We start from the raw sequence: 19,021 nt of genomic DNA, 5'->3' as shown, positions 1-19,021 counted from the left end.
TGTTTTCTAAGTTTCTCGTTTAAGATGGAACACATGCTGTCTTATTTTTCTCTTTTTCTTTTTTTAAAATCAACTTTCTCTTTAACAAACAGGTTACAATCTATATCATTTAAGCAGTATGTAAGTAAGTAGCATTAATAAGTAAGGGTCTGCCTGTGAATGTACCCTTAAATGGTGTTAGCAAGACCTTATCTGCATGTCAACAAACACTTGTTAGAGATTTAAGTCGTCTCGTCTAGCCTTTAGATAAACACTTAGGCTGGCTTAATGAACTCAGGTTTTGTGGGGGGATAATGCAAAAACTTCCTGAGAGAGACTGGCGGCTGTAAAAGAAGAAGCACTGGTGAAGTCATTCTAAGTCAACAGAGAAAAATTATACAAATAGAATTAAAAAAAATAAAAATAAATCATGCTTGGGAATAATATCGAAAGAGCCTCGTCTGCTGATTCCACTAGAAATCAGATTTACCATTATAGTTGATCAGAATGATCATGTGCTCATTTGGGTATATTGGAAAACAATTAGCATGAGCAGGAACTCTGGCCACCAGCGGCCCTGTAAATGACCTCTGACCTCCACTACATGATCAACCCTTTGAGAGGAGGGCCTGCTTTAATTAGGAGGTCATTAAGAGCCAACCTCTGGACACCACGGGAACACATAATGCCAGCACTCCCACCTGGAAGCACAAAATCTGGACAATGACTTTCAGTCAAACAGTGCTGAATACCTAAAAAACTTCATGTCTTGTTCTTGTCTGTGTTAATTTTATGCAAGGAAATACTCACTCTTTTCCACAGCCTAGAATTAAAATGTTATGATAAGTATATTAAATAAAAAAGACAAGCATGCTACTAAAATGAAACAGTTTTGCTGTCTGCCCCATGTTTCTTCACTTATTAGGACAAAAGTTTGTAGGAAAGGTAAAAGAAAAGTTTCACTCATACCAAGTTTCAACTGATTAAACAAGAAGGAAATTAGGGGGGGGAGGCGGGTGAGCACCACAGAGAAGACGAGCGTCTAAAGAGGTGCAACAACAAAGTCAGACAGAGTATAAAGGTGGAGAAAATAGATGACAAGGGAAAGAGTGATTCCAGCGCCCTTTATTCAAGCCTCTGATTTCACACTCGCACAAAGAGCTTTGGGGACGTTTCATCCTTTTCACATTTCTTCTGCATTTATTCAGTGTTATTCTGCAGTGCAGTGTCTCCTATATGGGAGAGGGAGTGCTGCCCGGAGAGGAGTCAGCTCCATTCACAGCTTTATAAATCACCTCAGCATGTGCAGACCGTGGCCAATCAGCCAATTACACCCCTCTGACACACCGGGTCTGATAAAGAAGGCCCAGGACAATGGGATCACAGGCCAGATAAACGACCCTTTAATGAAGTCGCCCACAAAACAGGCCAAAACCGCGCGCCCCACTTACGTATTCCATCATGCCGTTGCCCTTGCATTTCCTCTTGCTCAGCCGCCACGGCAGGCACAGCTGGGGAGAGGGAGTCACAGAGAAAGAGAGGCAGAGTGAGAGAAAAATGACTCTGTGCTCTGACACTGCTAAGCCCCCCACCCAAGGCCCCTTTCAGACTTTTGGCCGAACAAAAGCATCTGTTGCCATACTGTGCCGTTCAACCCCCCCTTAACACACACATACTCCAGTCGGGTAAGGAGCCTCGCAGGAGCTAAAAAAGGCAGCACTGAGCCGTATGCAGCTGAGGCTGCTCACCTTGTGGCACAGTCTATTGTGGACCCCATTCCAGGAGCTTCTCCATCCATCTTTGTGTCTCAGGGACAAATAGAGAAAGAGAGGGAGAAACTTTTTATGACAGAGTGAGAGAGAGCCACAAGACTGCAGCTGCAGGATGAATAGGAGAGGGAATGAAGGGATGAGGTGGGAGTGAGAGAGAGAGAGGAGAGAAGGGGGCAGCTGCAGGGTGGTCCCACCCCTCTGTCCCTCCACCTCCAACAACTTCGAGAGAGTTGTTTGGCTTCTCCTAGGATTCAGAACACAAACAACTTTGTGGTACGTGCTATAAGTTCAGACTGCTCATATAACTCCAGTGAAAGAACTGAGAGGGGAGGAGAAAGTAGAGAATGTGGACTGAAAGGGGCCAATGTGTATACATTTACCTTGATGCTTCGGTTTCCCTGTCTTTCCCCCCTTCATTTATACAATCTTTTTTGCAAACTGTCTGACCACATCATAAACTATCTACAGCATCAGTTTGTTCCAGCTCCGCATGAGGCTGTATGATGTTTACACTGAGTGAAACGTGCAAATATTAGAATTCACATGGCTTCATTATCCCAACTAATGGAAATAATCTCGTGTGCCTTTTTTTTTTTTGGGTAAAATTCAGACTCATGTGTTTTCTTTCACTAAAGCAAAAGCAATAAAAAAAAGTTTTAAATCTCTCAGTTTGAATACAATTTATAATAGCTAAAAGTCTACGCTACTTAAAAGGACAAAACATTTATACCTGTTTATTCACACAGAATGTTTAATAGAACCAACAATGACCTCCGATTGAGTAAAACACAACTACATATATCAGCCTTGTTACTTGTATCACTTGTTAAATACAGTAAATATAAATAAATACAGTCCATTAACCCTTTCTACCCTGGAGGTTCCAGCATCAGGACCAGGCTGGATTTCTTATTGCATCATTCCAAAAGTTAATACAAAAGGTGGATTTTAATAGGATTTTTACTGGCATAGAAACAGTGTTTGTGCATGCTTAATAGTAAGCAGGTTTGCTGTGTACAGTAAAGGAAATGAAAGCCTTTATTTGACCAAAATCGATGTTCTGTTCCTGTCATAAGACATGAGTAAATTAAATCCTGGTTAACAACAAGACAAGACATTATATTACATTATATTATTATAATGTAATATAATTTCTAATGCTGTAATAATTATATTACAACATTAGAAAAGGGGTCAAATATTTGACTTTCGGGCTGGCTAAAAATATATCATGCTAAGAGAAAACCACCAAGGAAATGGGTGAAGTATTGTTAAGCACCGAGAAAATTTCAGAAATGTTTTATTTCACTTTATAGTTTTAAGTCATCTGAAGTAAAAATGAAAATAGTTGCTTTACTTTAATAAATCTCATTCTGACCGAGTGATGGGGCCAAAGAAGCTTGTTTCCATTTTCTTTTAGCAACAGATGCCATGTTGTTCATTTTCCCTTTGCTCTCAGAGTGTATTAAATAAATTTGAGGACATGTTTTTATCCAGGGGTAATAATTTTATAATTTTTAAAAACAAAACAAAAAAAATAGAAAAGTGAAAGAAGGATAAACTTTGACTCAGATATAAAAATATATATAAAATAAACAAAAACAAAAGACTATGAAAGGCTAATGATACCTACAGAGAGAAAGTGAAACCAGAAGTCAGACAGAAAAAAAGGGGAAAGGAAAAAGTGTTTCCATAGCGATTTTATTCAAGCCTTTCACACAGAGCTTTGGGGGAGTTGCATGCTTTTCACATTTTACTGTATGAAATCAGTGCTTTAAAAATGAACCAGATTAAAAAAAAATTGGATCACTAAAAAGGTAGTTATATTCATTAATCACTGAAGTCTCTGGATCCTGGAGTATACCTTTAAAGAACTAATGAGGCCTACAGTTTAGTAGTCAGGTTTTGATTTAACTTTGATTATGATTTTGGAGGCTATCATCATTATTTAAACTGCATTCCTGGTATAAATGGGATGGATAAAGTAAAATACCTGCTAGTTTATTAACTGATTTAACTTACTGACTGCTAAAAATAGCCTTTTCACCTTATAATTTTAAACATAAGCATGCCTAAAAATATTGTTCTGTAGTGAAAAACTTCCCTTTCCAATTCTGGATGATTTAAACTTTTGAGAACTAAATTTTCTTTTTGTCTTCTAAGACTTTAAACTGATTTAAATCCACTGGGTTCTGTGAAAAAGACATCATAAAAAGCTGGAAATAGGGCTGGTTTTGCCAGATTTTAAAGAGGAAAAAAATCAAAAACTCAAGCAATTTATTTTTTGCTCATCAGGTCAAAATGATGCTGTAATTGTTTCCCTCAAAAACTACACAAACCCAATAAAAAAGACAAAAAATGAAGAATAAGTAGATGATTTTCACAGCTGCAGGTGCAGAAAGGGTGTCACCAAGTTCAAAACGCCTCCCCAGAGGACCGCCGCAGCGTCCAGCTGTAATTCTCTCTGTCATCTGACATCCTCGGGCCAAAGTGCCAGTTTCCTAACACTAACTCACGTCTTTGTCTTTCGTGTATGTAACCTTCGTCCTAAAGAAAACTCACACAAAAATACTCCTTGATTGAAAAATACCACTTTTTGATAAAGTACTTTTGTGTGAAATCCTCTTCTTTGTCATCAAGAGTCTCAAAGCCTTTTTTTAAGTGAAGATCCACTGAGGTTTGTGTGTTTTCCTGATTTATATGCAGATCAGGTCTCATCCAGAGATGCTCCTACAGTATCATCACTGTAGAGATATCTTTTCTTCATCCACACAAACATCTCTCACTCACACTTAAAACAAATTTACTCTCATGGGTATTGTCATGTGTCAGAATAAGACTTTTAAGAGTGTGTTTAGCATTCAGGTTTGGGCATTCATCACCCCTGTCTAAGCCAAGAAATCTTTGTTTGGTCGCTCCTCTTCAAACCTTTGAGTGTTAGGAGGGGCGGGGGGATCGATTTGATTCTAATCGGACCATGAAAAGAACATGATCTAACTACTTTCAGACCGGAGTATATTTAGGCCCACTTTTCTTTACACTCTCCCTCTCTCCATTCCCCCCTACTTTAGTGCGGGCACAATGAAGCTGGCCAATTTAAAAAGCTTTGAATGTCTCGTCAATTACTTTGTGAATACAGGGAAGAGAGATTTTGAGAGGAGAAGAGGGAGTGAGGAAAGTAGGGAAATGAGGGAGAAATGGAGAAAAAAAGGCCAGGGAGCACACATAAAAATTCCAAGAGTTGTTTAAGCGTGGGTGGGTTCATTTGCATGACAGCGCCATGTGAATAAGACTGACCTCTTGGACCGCCCCAGTGCTCGGCCGAGCTGCAGCCTGACGTGCAGGCTTTGACCCAGCTCATTGACTCTGAATGGATACTCTGTCAAAAGGAGGGACCTTGCAGCACTCAGCCGGACAGGCATCTGCAGACCTCCTGTTTGACACCCAGCTACCTCTATTTCAGTCCCTACTACTAACACAGTAGGTTGTGCACATGCACACACATTTACCAAGGCATTAGGCAGATATCCAAAACTCTCTTATCGCCGACCCTCAGACCTCCAAGAGGAATCACACGGACAGAAGATGTGAATACAGAGACGTAAACATCCACAGAAACCATGAAACAAGTCCTTTCTTTAGACACATTTATGCGCACACACAGACACGACAGGTGCAGCAAAGCTCTTGCACGTGCAGGCCCATCAACACGCTTCGCTTGATGGCTCTATGATTTACTGCAACAGGCAGGTGAGAGGACATAGAGTGGACCAGGGGGGCGGTTGAGCGATGTAGTCTGCATACAAATCTTAGTTAACTGCCCCGTACTCCCCCTCGACCCCATACAAAGTTGTGACTCTGTGCAAACACAAAAAGCTCAGACAGCTTATAAACACACTCTCCATTTATCTGGCTGGCACAGAGCTGGGATGATGCAGACAGGCACCCTTACCCCTGACCTCAGCTGTCTATAAACGCTCAAAAGCAAGCACACCATACTTGGAAATGCAAACAAAGCGATGTCAACACTTGTTTCGTTTCTATGAATTCATTTGTTTCCAGAGAAATTGAGGGGAAAAGAGTGAATAATGACGGAGGTGATGGACAAGTTACACTGATCCAAGTTTCAAGTGTTGTACAAAATCTCTAGTTTTTTTCCCCTTTTTTGGGAATGAATGTGGTGAGAAAATGAGAAAAAGGAATTCAAGTGTATTTGTCATGATAGAGTATAATACTAAGTGGAATTGTGATGGCATAGCTGTGTGTGTATGTGTGTATGTTTAAATTTATTTGGGCAAAGTAGTATCTCATTAATAAATTACTATCATTCAGACATCAGATGCTGGACTGTATACAGTTTATGTGTTTTTAAAAACCTACCTTACCTTAAATTTGTCTCAGTTTTTTTCTTTGTACTTACATCTATGTGGACAAGTTAGATGGCTTTGTGAAAAGAAAAAGAAAAATTGTACCTGACACTGATGAATTTTAAACCTCTTCTAATACTTTGAAATTCATGTTTGATATGGATATTCTCCTCTAAATGAATAAATGGTATTTATTTTTTGTTTTAGAATATATTTTTAGAGTTTATCATTTTCAACAACTTCAACTCATCATTCACTTGAAAGATTTTTCATTTATTTTGCAGTTTCATGTGTTATTGTGTATGTATACATCACAAACAACCATTAATACAGTTTTGAAGTAACTTTTACTAAATTATTACTTTAGAAATAATCACCAAACCAATTTAGTTACAAGCGAAAATATATATCGCTTTATTGAGCATTAATTATGACCTTTATTAATAACTTTATTTGAGGTCACAGACCAGATATAAATTCATAAAATGTTGTTATATGTTGGTCAGCACCAACTTTTCAGTCAGTGCATTGGCCTAACTGAAGCACCTTTTCACAAATAAAAAGACTTAATCCTTTCAGATGTATGCTGTATTTGTTAGTGGATGATAATACATTTAAAAAAAATGTAGCAGTCTGCTGAACCAATGCAAATATATTTCAATAAATGAAAACGCCAGAAGCTTTCACTAAGTAGCACATAAAATGTTTACATTTGCACAGATCATAGTTACACATTTGGGATTATCCCTACGGTAATTTAATTGTGCAATTATTATGATATTATGAACTGATTCAAGGTGTTAATAATAATTGCAACAAGCTCCGGGGCTTTGTTCCTGCAGAGGGTGGCCCTGTGCTGCTGCTGCTGCTGCTGCTATGCCTGATGACTCACAGAGGCTGGAGGCTGGTTGATGCTTCCCAGCAAACACTAGCCAGTTCATGTGATGTTCCAAATTACCTACCACATAATTAGCTGCATGTTACATAATAAGCTCTGCTGGGCTTAAAACACTAGATTAGTTTCTCTGCTAATAGACCTTGTGATGCCCTCACTGTGCTTGATGCCATATTATGACTGGTGGGAAAAGAATGGATCCAGGCAACAGATTGTGATTACAAATTCTGACTTTTTATTTATTTATTTACTTATTTATTTATTTATTTACAAAAATCACTATGGGATGCACTCACACACAAAAAAGAACAGGTGGCTTTTCCAGATCTTTAGAGCAGGCTGTTTAACATTTGGTTGTTATAAGCATAATTTGTGCATTACATAGCAGTGATAGTCTGTTGAATACTTTGAACCTAATTAACATGAATTCATATATATAAATATGTGTGTGTGTGTATAGATAGATAGATAGATAGATAGATAGATAGATAGATAGATAGATAGATAGATAGATAGATAGATAGATAGATAGATAGATAGATAGATAGATAGATAGATTCATGTAAATTTTTCTTCAACAAAATATCAATTGTACAGTTGCAGCTGCCACATAAAATAAGCACTGAGGCACATTTGGTCTGTTGTAAGTAAGATATTCAAGTATGTTCAAGCTGGCCTTTTCGTCTGAGAGAAAAAGTATCAACAGTAAATCAACAGTAACCATCATCATGTCATTTCTGCAGCCTTTTACTGAATCTAAATTTTCTTTAAGTGAGAAAATAAGGATTTGGATGCTGTTTGCACAGAGGAGTGAATTTAAATGAACACTGAAATGCAAACAGCGAGGAAGACTAAACTGGAAACTGAGATTGATGTGTTCTTCATTGTTCAGATGAGAGGAATAAGGTTCAGAATGCAGTCTTACAGTGGATTTCTCTAACTCCCTTTAACTTCTACATATCGTTCAATATATGTGTAACAGATGGGAAAAAAAAGTGGACATTATCTGAATTAAGAAATAAGTTTGTGTTTTTGTGGACGACCGTATCTGACCTCAAACACGGGGAAAAGCTGCAAGTGACAAGCTGCCTGAGAGACACTAACGGGCAATAATGAGGATCAAGATAATGACAGACTCTACTCAACATGACACTTTTTCAAATAAATATTTGGCAGCATCGCATGATACAGCCTATGATTTGCATTGTAATTTCTACACATTTGTTGTCTCATTATTCTAAATTTTCAGTGCTAAGTAGGAGGACTGAATTGATTGGATTTTGAGAAACATTAATAAAAACAAAAACAAAACAAAACAAAGCACAATCATTTTAGAAAACATTAATCATTCCATTAATCTTATCTAAGCAAACAGCACTAATCAAGTGCAGCAGGAAAACAAAAAAAAGCAAAAATATGAGCCCAGTGCAGTCACTTATAATGTTAAAAGATGCAGACAGTCTGATTTGAAATACTAAAACTAAATCTAGACAAATATCAATCTTTTACAGTTTTGCTAATACACTATTAAAAACTGAAATATGTTAGTTTGTATAATTTATGTAAACCACTCTTTATATTTAGGTCTACCTAGGCTTGCTTTTATAAAAGATAAGCCAAAATAAACCCTGTTAAAACTAAAGCAAATATGGATTTGGCAAACTGAGCTCATGTCACTAAAGAAGCAAAAGTGGTTTGTTTGCATGTGTATGTCTAAATGATCTATTTTCAAAAGCCATGACCAAAGGACACACCCACAGGTACACAATAGTGACAAATATACTTTGCCAACTCTGAGGTTTTTCATATCATTGCATAATAAAAAAAACCGACCCAGTTCTTGCCAGGTCTTAAGTTAAATAAATACAAAACAACACATGACACATTACATTATGTCCTTAATGTCAACTAACTGTACCCCATGATTCAGTATCTCGTAGAACTACCTTTAGCAGCAATAACTTGAGGTTTTCTTATGACTTTATCAGTTTCTCGCATGATTGTTGAGGCATTTTCACCTTCACTCTTCTTTAAATGTTGCGTCATTTCCTTGAGGTTTGTTGCATTTGCTTATGTACAGCTCTCTTACAGTCCTATAAAAGCATTTCAGCTGAGTTGAGGTCTGGACTGGGCCACACAACACATTGATTCTTTTCTTTTTCAGCCATTCTTTTGTAGCTATGCTGCTGTGTTTGGGATCTTTGTTGGGTTGTATGAGCACGTTACAGCCAAGCTTTGGTTATGGGACTGATGGGCTCATAGTTGACTCTAGAATACTTTGGTATACAGAGGAGTTCATCGTTGATACAATGATTGCAAGATGCTCAGGTCCTGTGGCTGCAAAAGCAGCCCAAATCATCACTCCTCTACCGCTGTGCTTGATATTTGGTATGAGGTATTTGTGCGGATATGCTTTGTTTGTTTTTCTCCAAACATGGCGCTGTGCATCATAGCCAAATATCTCCACTTTGTTGCAGGAGTCTTGAGGTTTGTTCACATGCATTTTCCACACTCCTGGGAAGACTATCAGTTGTTTTCAGTGTTTTCCACTTGTGAATAATCCTTCTGACTGCACAGTGATGGACATCAAATTGTTTGGAAATAGTCTTCCAATTGCTCCCAGATGGATGTACAGCAACAATTAATTCTTTGAGATCATTGCTGATCTCTTCCCTGTTTAGCATTATATTAACAGACCAGCAAGCTTCAAGTGCATTTGGTTATCAGCACCTGTTTGCTACTTGCTTACTCTTAATTCCTTTCGAAGTTAGGGTGCTACTAGTTTTGCACACTATCTTTCTCTATTTTGGCTTAATTTTTTTTAAATAAGTAATGAAACAGCGTAATATGTCATGCACTATTGTTCATTTGAGGTTGCATTTACCTAATTTTAAGACTTTCTAAGCACCAGATGTTTTTTATCATTATACCCTAATATGTAAAACCTGATAAAAAAAAAACTGATAGAGGCTATAGTGGCTTTTTACTTTGACTGTAAGTTGCAATAATAATAATAATAATAAGTGCAAATCCGACTGCATGAGAGCAACTGACAGGTATAAGGTGTGGAAAACATGGATGATACAGTTTGGTTTGTTTGCTTCCTTACAGTCTGATAAACAGAGAGATTGTGGCCCACGTCTATTCATGGCCCAGGCTGGTGACAAAAGATGCGGCCTGGACACACATTCCAGTCTGCTTCCGCTCCAGCACACAAGCTCAATCCCAGGGATTTCCCCTTTCAGAAGCCAGAAAAGGAGGCTACAATATCACCTCCTTTAAATCGGGAGACAGGATGGAGGTACTGCTGTCATTCACTCTCCAACTCATTTCCTGATTTAGGTTTCACTGGAAGTCGGGAGCTCGCAATAGAAAAAAGGGGCCAATTAGGCCATGACTGTTTTTACATTTTAAATTTTGACTTTTTCTGAAAATGTGCTGATCTACTAAGAAATCAGAAAAGCTATTCCAATGGCATTATTCTGAACGTGAATAATTCTGCTAAAAGGCCAATCATTAACAGAGATAAATAGAATCTTGATCTTCTTGGAAACCTGTGCGTCTCCTCAGTAGTGAGCCGTTACAGTTAATAATTCCTAAGCCCTGCAGTGTAGATTTAAGTGACCAACAATGGAATAGCGTCTTATTACAATAAGGACTGAAATTCACGACTATTTGACAACTCAAGCAAGAAAAGATTGAAATAAGGGCTGTTCTGTGCTGCACTCACTCTAATGGCATTTGCTTAGTCTTTTGGAAACAACAGAGCAAGCAGAGGGACAAATCAGGGCTCTAACAATAAGCTCTAATAAAGACATTTCTCTGGGAACTTAAGCGTGATCGGCGTCACTATCAGTTGCTGTTTATCTCATTTTCGAGACTCCTTAATTGTGTGCACTACGAAGCACAGACTCATACACATACTACACCGAGTGTGGACATCCAGACACACTCGTTGATGTAGGGGCACACTTCAGACTGGAGTGTCTGGTCTGAACAGCTCTGTAAGGCTGAGAAGTGTCTCCCTAATTAGAGGGAGCCTGGTGCAGGACATCTATATAGGCCATCAACAGGGCCCTCGCTGGCTTTGTTCAGCAGCCTCTTCTTACACGGAAGCTGTCACTTTACTTTTCTATAAGCCTGAGCTCCTTAACAGTGTTGTGTGTACCCAATCACTGGAACAGTTTGTAGATATTTTCAAGGATATAGCTGCGACACAACAGTCCTGTGATTGTATATTGAAAGAAGAATATCTGATCCATTTTTTAGGACAAAACTTTAAATGCCGTTTATTGATCTTGATCAGGGAACTAAAAGAGTTCAAAAACTCCTGATGAGAGACATTAAATGGCCCTGCTTTGTTTTGTTTATCCGGCTAAGTTGTCACACCATTTTAAGATGTAATTATTTCTATCTCAATTTTGCATAGAAACCTAATTATTCACTGAGATATAAATTAGATTCCACATTCATGAAGACCATGACCCCCCAAACTCCTGCAGGATACTATTCAGGGGCAAGCCTCTTTCTCTCCCCTGCTCTGAGATGGAGAGTAGCCACTGCAGCTGCTATTCACATCAACCAGATAATTGTTAATGAAAAGTCATTGGATGGCATTATGTTGTCCACGGGATCATTGTTCATTTCCCCCCATCGCCACTGAGATCTATATGGAGAACCAGAGTGTTTCCTTTGAGTTTTGGTATTCAGGATCTGTTGCCTGGAAACTAATAAAGGGGCAAATCATCGACTGTATTGGCCAAGATGGGCCGCAGACTGGCCCTGCACAACAATGCAAGGTTTGTAAAAAGGCGTTGAAACAAGTTAATGACGCTTGTTGAACAAAACATTAATGGACTTCTTCACGGTATAATATGGCATGAGGTGCGAGGTGAATGGGGGGGGACTTTAGCTGCGCACTTTAATAAGTTTGTGTGTTTTTACTACTGGGAGGAGCTGGATATGCACACATACACACCCACCTATTTGATGAACTTGATACTAGAAATTTTGTGCGGGACTGAAAAGAAAAAACAAACTTGCACCTATCTCAGAAGGGATTTAACTTAAAAAAAATCCCCCTCTTTTAATTTTAATTTTCAAGTCATTGAATGGGCCGTTGATTAATTGCCCATCAGCATGATTTGAAAAGGGGTTGAATAGTGGAGGGTACTGCTGCACTAAAGGCGCAAAACGTTAGGGAGAAGAGGCAAAGTGGGAGGTGGGGCCTCGGGAGTTGGACACATTTCTCATTTTTAATCTAACATTTAAACACCCAATAATATTGCACCGGCCCCATTTACTGCACCGACTTCTTAACCGAAGCGGACAAAAAAAAAATGCACTGCAGCCCTGTCACCCCGAGCAGAATAAAGGGAATCAAAGGATTTTTCCCTTAAATGGACTAATTTTCTCCTTGAATTATGAAAGTAATGGCTAGGTAACAGCCTGTGCTCAGTACCCGACGGCTTAATGCTTCCTAAATCCTTCCACGTGGCTCCACTAGTCCTGGCAATTAGGACTCATTATAGCCTCATAAAGGATCTCATTTGTAGGATTACTTAATAGACAATGGAATTTTATCGTGCAAAATTATGGAAAAATAATATTAGACCTCGCATGGTGAGGCGAGGGCGCGCGCCACGCATCATTCCGCTTGGTTTACTTTCTCTCTCCCGTCCTCTCTCTGGTTCAGGACTGTTATCTGTACCATAACAACTGCGCGTCTTCCTTGTCAAACGCTGAATTCGCTTTATTAGAGCAATTACTGTCTGTGTGACTGACATGTCTGTTTTTATCTTTATTATGGTTGGATTTTAAAGATTTTGTAATTCTCTCAAAGAGTGCATCGAAAGTCACAGCTGACTAAGTGCTTCGGTTGCCTTGTTTGTTGTAAACATGTGTGTTTGCTCTGCGATGATGAGTTTCATACAGCAGGTTTTTCAAGAAAAAAATGGTGACAAATAACTTTTTAAAAGTTGGAATCCACATGAGGCTATTTCTATTTTTTTTTTTTCTTTTTGGCCTTATTTGTTTTGCTACAGACAGCGGACAACTTAATATCTGCGGTGTTGTACCTGTACCGTCTGCACCTTAACCCCGCTGACGGCTCACATATGAAGGTTCGAGGCGTTACTTGGCAGATGAAAGCAGAAGCTAAACCTACCGGTGACCCGCCTGGGGATCAAACTCGCTAATTATTGTCACAAGATGAGGGATTAACGCATTTCTGAAATAGCTGCCTGTTTACCCCCGCACAGACTGGCCATTATAAACACTTTCTAATTGAATCCTAATCGCCGTCAAATAACCCCAGTCCAGACTCGCCATGAGTTCATAATTCTTTAATTGCTAGAAGTGAAACCTGGACCAACCGGATTCAATGCACGATTAGTCTGCAAAGCAATTATTGCTCATGGTCGCGTGGACAATTCCTTAAATCTCATTTGCGAACTATCAATCCTTAGCCTTGGACATATATCGTTCATTCCTATGTCAGACTTATCAGTAATTTAAAAGAATGTGAATAAACCAATAACTGACTGCAGGTCAAATTTGGAAAAAAAAAGAAAAAGAAAAGAAGAGTGAATCGCGTATGTAAAGCACGTTTTGTCAGAAATTTGAAGTGTTATGGATACTAAACAATCTATTTATATAGTTGCAGGTGTTTCCAAACAGCTGTTCAGTAGTGACAAGTTTGAATTTTCAAATCTCACCAGCACGTTTTAAATGTTCGCAATATCTATCTATCTATCTATCTATCTATCTATCTATCTATCTATCTATCTATCTATCTATCTATCTATCTATCTATCTATCTATCTATCTATCTATCTATCTATCTATCTATCTATCTATCTATCTATCTATCTATCTATCTATCTATCTATCTATCTATCTACCTACCTACCTACCTACCTATATTAGGTTTTGTTTCAAATGTATTACAAAGTAATACTTCAGTCAGTGTGAATGTGCTGAAAAATGTCTTTGTAGAACTTTCTACACAATAATAAATAAATTTAAAAAAATCCCTGATTATGTTATGTTACCAGTCAAGACTTTTGTAAATTCGGCATAAAAAAGCAAATCTTGAAGCTGTGATTGGAGGCCTATATGAGACATCACGTGGTCTAGGTCACTGACAGTATAAACCCCAAGAGCCGGGTGCGCACGTGGGTGACGCTGCAGGGCCAACCCTCCTCGGGCTCTCTTTTGTTGGACCATCAAACATAAGCACCTTTGGAAATCCCGAGGGGCTCAGATGAGAAGCAGCAATCATCCTGCTCACCGAGTGATCACTTATCAGCGACGCAGCCATGTCGAGGTCATTTTATGTTGATTCTTTAATAATCAAGGATACGGTGCGACCTGGACCAACTGAGCATCCAGGACAAGACTTCCTTATTCCAATCAGCATGCACTCTCCGAGCGTAATGACTGTCACCGCTCCCGTGTGCCCCTCCAGGAAAAATGGGACTTTCTGTGTTTGTCCACTGTGCGTCACATCCCACATCCACTCTTCCCGCAGCGGCATTCCCATGCTGAAGAGTCAGTTTCCAGGAGCAGAGCCACAGTATTGTCAGAGAATAGCACATCAGCAGTCTCCTGCACTCGCTCACCCTGGACATACACCTGTCTGCACGCCCACCTTCAGCGTCACAGATCCCAGGAGATACCATTGTCTCTCTATTGGTAAGCACGTGTTTTCTACTGTCTCGGCTCATGACTAGAGCTACTGTCCGGCACATATTTGTGTACTTATTAGAACTCGTGTTGTACTTTGTAGCAGTAAGATCAATGGTATGCACTTTGTTTTTACGCACGACGATTTACGCGCGATATTTCACCTGTCTTGGATTGAGCGCGCATTCACAGACGAAGTACAGAACTAAAACATGACTCAAAAAATGTTTGTTTCCTCTAACAGGTGCCTCCGAGAGTAACCACATACAGAATGGCAAGAGGATGCGCACGGCTTTTACAAGTACGCAACTCCTGGAACTTGAAAGGGAGTTTTCCACGAACATGTATCTTTCTAGACTCAGGAGAATCGAAATCGCTACATATTTAAACCTGTCAGAGAAACAGGTGAAAATCTGGTTTCAGAACCGCAGAGTGAAGCACAAGAAGGAGGGTAAAGCCACCCAAAGGAGCGCGCACAGTGGTTGCAAGTGCACAACCGGCCACACAGACTATTCAAGGTCAGAAGACGAGGAGTCTCTATCTCCGGCCTCAGCCTCTGAAGAGAAAGAGGTGTCACCCATCTGAGAGCAACTCGGCTCAACAAGTTCCACTGCTGGCGCATCCTCTGCCCTGCTGCATTTATGGATCACGGCATCACCCAGCCCCTGAGCCAAATATCTGCTGCATGAAGCCTGAGAAGAAGTTCTGAAAATATTAATTGTTCTTCGCTCCATGTTCTTTATAATGTTCAAAACAAATGTTTAATGTTTAAAAACCAGTGTGGATAGGTGTTTGTGAAATATTTGGGAACACGGCCAACTATGTGACTGATGTTATGTGGATCCCCCCGAGGTTCTCACCTACACTACCTTGTTAATTATCCCCAGTAAATGATTTCAGTTTTTGCCGGAAATACGTTTACAGTCAGTGACGTGTAGCACAGAAAACCCCAAGAAATAGTAAAGGTCTGACGTGTAAACCCGAAACCTGTATGTAACAATTTGTAAACTTTGTATATCTGTATTTATTGAAATAAACATGACGAGCTGACCTAATAATTTGTCATTATTGACTTACTATGATTGATTATGCACATGCTCACCCGAATCTCTAATATTTCTAACACTGATAATTAATACAAAGTGGAAAAACTGATTTTTGCGTCTTTGAGAGTCGAGTTGATTTAAAAACTGCTCGCAGGGATGATTTTTTTTCACTTTTCCGATAAAAATTTGTAAATATTCAGTATTATAAGTGAAATATTACAAGGTTTCAAACGTACATTCATTGTAATTTTATGAAGAAAAAAGCCCCCCTTATATAATTTAATTTAAACACAATTAAATGTTTTTTTCAAAAAATTACAATTCCACCTTAAAAAAGATAAAGTTGTTTTATTGTATTACAAAGACTTTGTACTTTCCTAGCCTCTGGCTCATTAAACCGTGAGTTCAGTTATCTTTTAGCATTTCACCGAATTAAGGTGTTTCTGTCACGACAGCTATCATTATTAAGCTGTCATTCCTAACCAGTGGTCTTATTCTGTTACACCTCAATGTCCACTGTGCGTATTTTATTTAAGAACATTATGAAGCAGAGCTCAATTTACAAGATCTAGCTATCTAATTCAAAATGGATGAAGTGAGCTTTATGAAAGTGTAATTTCTCCTTAGATGTGACCACAAAAGGGTACCCGATAACGCCCCCGGGGAGCAGCCAATAGTCCATTAATGTTCGCTTTTGAAAAGATTTTGGTTGTCCAAAGCGAGTTTAATTGCGTTTTCGGTCCCACGTTGGTTGATTATGCTGCTATTGCTTGAGACCACAGAACAAGTATATATAGAAGTGGGCAAAGGCTTTGACAGGTTAGATTGTCCTGCCTTGGGACTCGCATTTAGCCCAGGACCCCCGACGGCTGTGTGCTGAGAGAGCTTTGAGAGACAGCTACAGGGTTCCTCCGAGCGACAGAGAACGATTTAGTCACTGTTTCATTAGGCACTATTTGAACCTTTCAACTTATGGTGAATTAAAGGGGGCACGCTCAAATGGAAAGGCTCTGAGGAGGGATTACGTAGGAGGGGCCACTGGAAATTAGCTGACGCCTAATTTAACTCGTTTCTGTCAGAGTTTGGGATACATTCCTAATTGAGAGGGGAAGCAGGTGAAGTTTTGGTCCCACGCAGGCCCATTCAGAGTAGGAATAAATGGTCCCCATTCACATCCCGCTGGTGATCATATATTATTGGGGGAAAGCCATCTAATGAATATATATTGAAGTTCCTATTAATCGAATTAGAGTTCCCTTGCAGGTGTGAAAGACCAGTGCAGCATTTAAAGCTATTAACAATAGAATAAACCACAGTTTCGACAAAGACTCTCCCCCTTTTCAGCCCCACAGGACGTGACCTCAAACTGTAAGGTCTATATAATGATGGGCTGAAGCTCCTTTTTCCAGGTCGAACGGCTATCTCTTCTATAACTGTCACAATGACGAACTTTTCCGATCACACGGAGGTTACACAGATATTTGAAATAATGCCGGGCTGAGACTGTGGAGCATAAATTCTGCAGTAAAGGGACTATAGCAACCAATGCACAGAAAAACGAGAGCACTCCAAAGTCGTCCTGCATCGGCCACCATTGAAAATACAGCAATTACGCATGACAAAAGACAATTAATAAGAGCGCTTTTGAGCCTGGTGCAGCTGCTGTCTCATGCGGAGAGATGGGCTGGAAGAAGCTGAAGTACCCGAGGGGGGTGTTGTCTTTTTTTTTTTTCCTCCAAGAGAGGTCCACTTTATTTATTTATCAGCAGTGTAGCATTCAACTTCCGCACATATATCAATTCCATTCATTTAAATCACATATCAACGGGTTTCCCCTGGGACACACGCTCTGATCTCACGTTAAACACCTGAACGTTTTTACACTTAAACACATGGATCTGAAATTATGATACTGGGTTACTTTTTCGGACCAAGCTACAGTCGAAATGTGTATTATTTAGGCTATAGTAATTAACTAATATATTTATATGGTGGCCAATTTCCTTCTCTCTCTCTCTCTCTCTCTCTCTCTCTCCCTCTCTCTCTCTCTCTCTCTCTCTCTCTCTCTCTCTCTCTGTGTGTGTGTGTGTGTGTGTGTGTGTGTGTGTGTGTGTGTGTGTGTGTGTGTGTGTGTGTGTGTGTGCAAGACAAGGATGTGATAATTAATTATTACGTTGACCTTTCAAAAAGTCAAGTGGTTGCATCCATCTTTGTATAAACGGGGTCAGGTACATTCACACATGGAGCGCTATGGAGACCTCATATATTTGTATTAATATCAGCTTAAATGAACTTAACTACATATATTGTTGACTTTTGTATGCTGCATTGTTGATCCAAAATGAATCCCATTTTTTCCTTGTTTACACTGTTTGGAGGTTTTTGGAATTGTTTTTAATATACATCGTAATATAATGCGGGATTCTGGTGAATGTTTAGCATGTTGTGTATCATGCAGTCACTGTTTTCGTTTTCTATGATCTATAAAAATCAACTTAATGCCTAGCCTTTTAGAGAGGTTAGAGCTAAAAAAAAAAAAAAAAGAAAGAAAAAAAGAAAAAAAGAGGGTGTTGAATAGGTTACGGACAACGCTCAGTTCAGCACGCTGGACAGCTCCCGCAAGGACCGCCCTCCAAAGGCCATCGTCCATCCAGTAGTTTAAGTACTCCATTTAAGTACTTATCATGTCTATGAGACGAAATGTTATGTTGGATATTGATGTTTGCTAAACTCAGTTGTGCATTGAGTTTGCTCTGGCAAGAAGCTGTTTTTTGCTTAAAAGGGATGTTTAAACACATATCAAATGGAGTTTCTCAGTCTTTTATTTATTTACATATATTATTTATTTTTATGTGTTTATTTGTTATGTAGCAACTGAACGTTGCTGTTAACATATAATTAATACCGCTATATTTTTTGTCAAAGCCCCCTGGTGGAGAGTTGGTGGCAAGACAGTCACCATGCAGGAACTGGAGTTATATGCAGTGTAGGCCTATATCTGGAATATTTAGGCGTTTGCTGTGCTTGTAATCTGTTGTGAAAATTAACTGTGATTATTTTTTCTTAAGAAATCTATTAGCGAAGCCTTGTATTTGCTTGATTTAGCTTTGAACTTATTCACACGAAGAAATAAGTAACTAAAACTTTTCCAGTTTACCTGTAATGTTTTACGGAAGTTAGAACTGTTGAAACTGAGCAGTTTTATCCCCCCAAACGAGGCAAAAACAGGTCTGAGCTGAGCTCTGGCTTCCGAAGTTGAGATCCTTTGTTTGGAGA

General features: G+C 39.2%; 1 protein-coding gene across 1 annotated transcript; it reads left to right on the top strand.

Moving 5' to 3' along the window:
* The first annotated feature begins 14,180 nt into the window (after positions 1–14,180).
* On the top strand, positions 14,181–15,705 carry gsx2 (GS homeobox 2). The gene is made up of 2 exons (XM_086283054.1): positions 14,181–14,708; positions 14,944–15,705. Exons 1-2 carry the CDS (start codon positions 14,333–14,335, stop codon positions 15,282–15,284), a joined length of 717 nt encoding a protein of 238 aa, XP_086139180.1. The 5' UTR covers positions 14,181–14,332; the 3' UTR covers positions 15,285–15,705.
* Positions 15,706–19,021: the final 3,316 nt, after the last annotated feature.

Source organism: Aulonocara sp. 'chitande type north' Nkhata Bay, linkage group LG23 (genome assembly GCF_057382095.1).
Source record: "Aulonocara sp. 'chitande type north' Nkhata Bay isolate Kocher_YH1m ecotype deep benthic linkage group LG23, A_spYH_male_GT1.1, whole genome shotgun sequence".
Lineage (NCBI taxonomy): Eukaryota > Metazoa > Chordata > Actinopteri > Cichliformes > Cichlidae > Aulonocara > Aulonocara sp. 'chitande type north' Nkhata Bay.
The sequence above is the reverse complement of the archived record's forward strand: the minus strand, read 5'-3'. Positions and strand labels throughout refer to the sequence as shown.

What these genes read in the sequence shown, in the direction of transcription:
- gsx2 (XM_086283054.1), top strand. Translation starts at nt 14,333, where the DNA reads ATGTCGAGGTCATTTTATGTTGATTCTTTAATAATCAAGGATACGGTG. An exon ending in ATACCATTGTCTCTCTATTG is followed by an intron (nt 14,709 to 14,943) that starts GTAAGCACGTGT and finishes TTCCTCTAACAG; the next exon opens with GTGCCTCCGAGAGTAACCAC.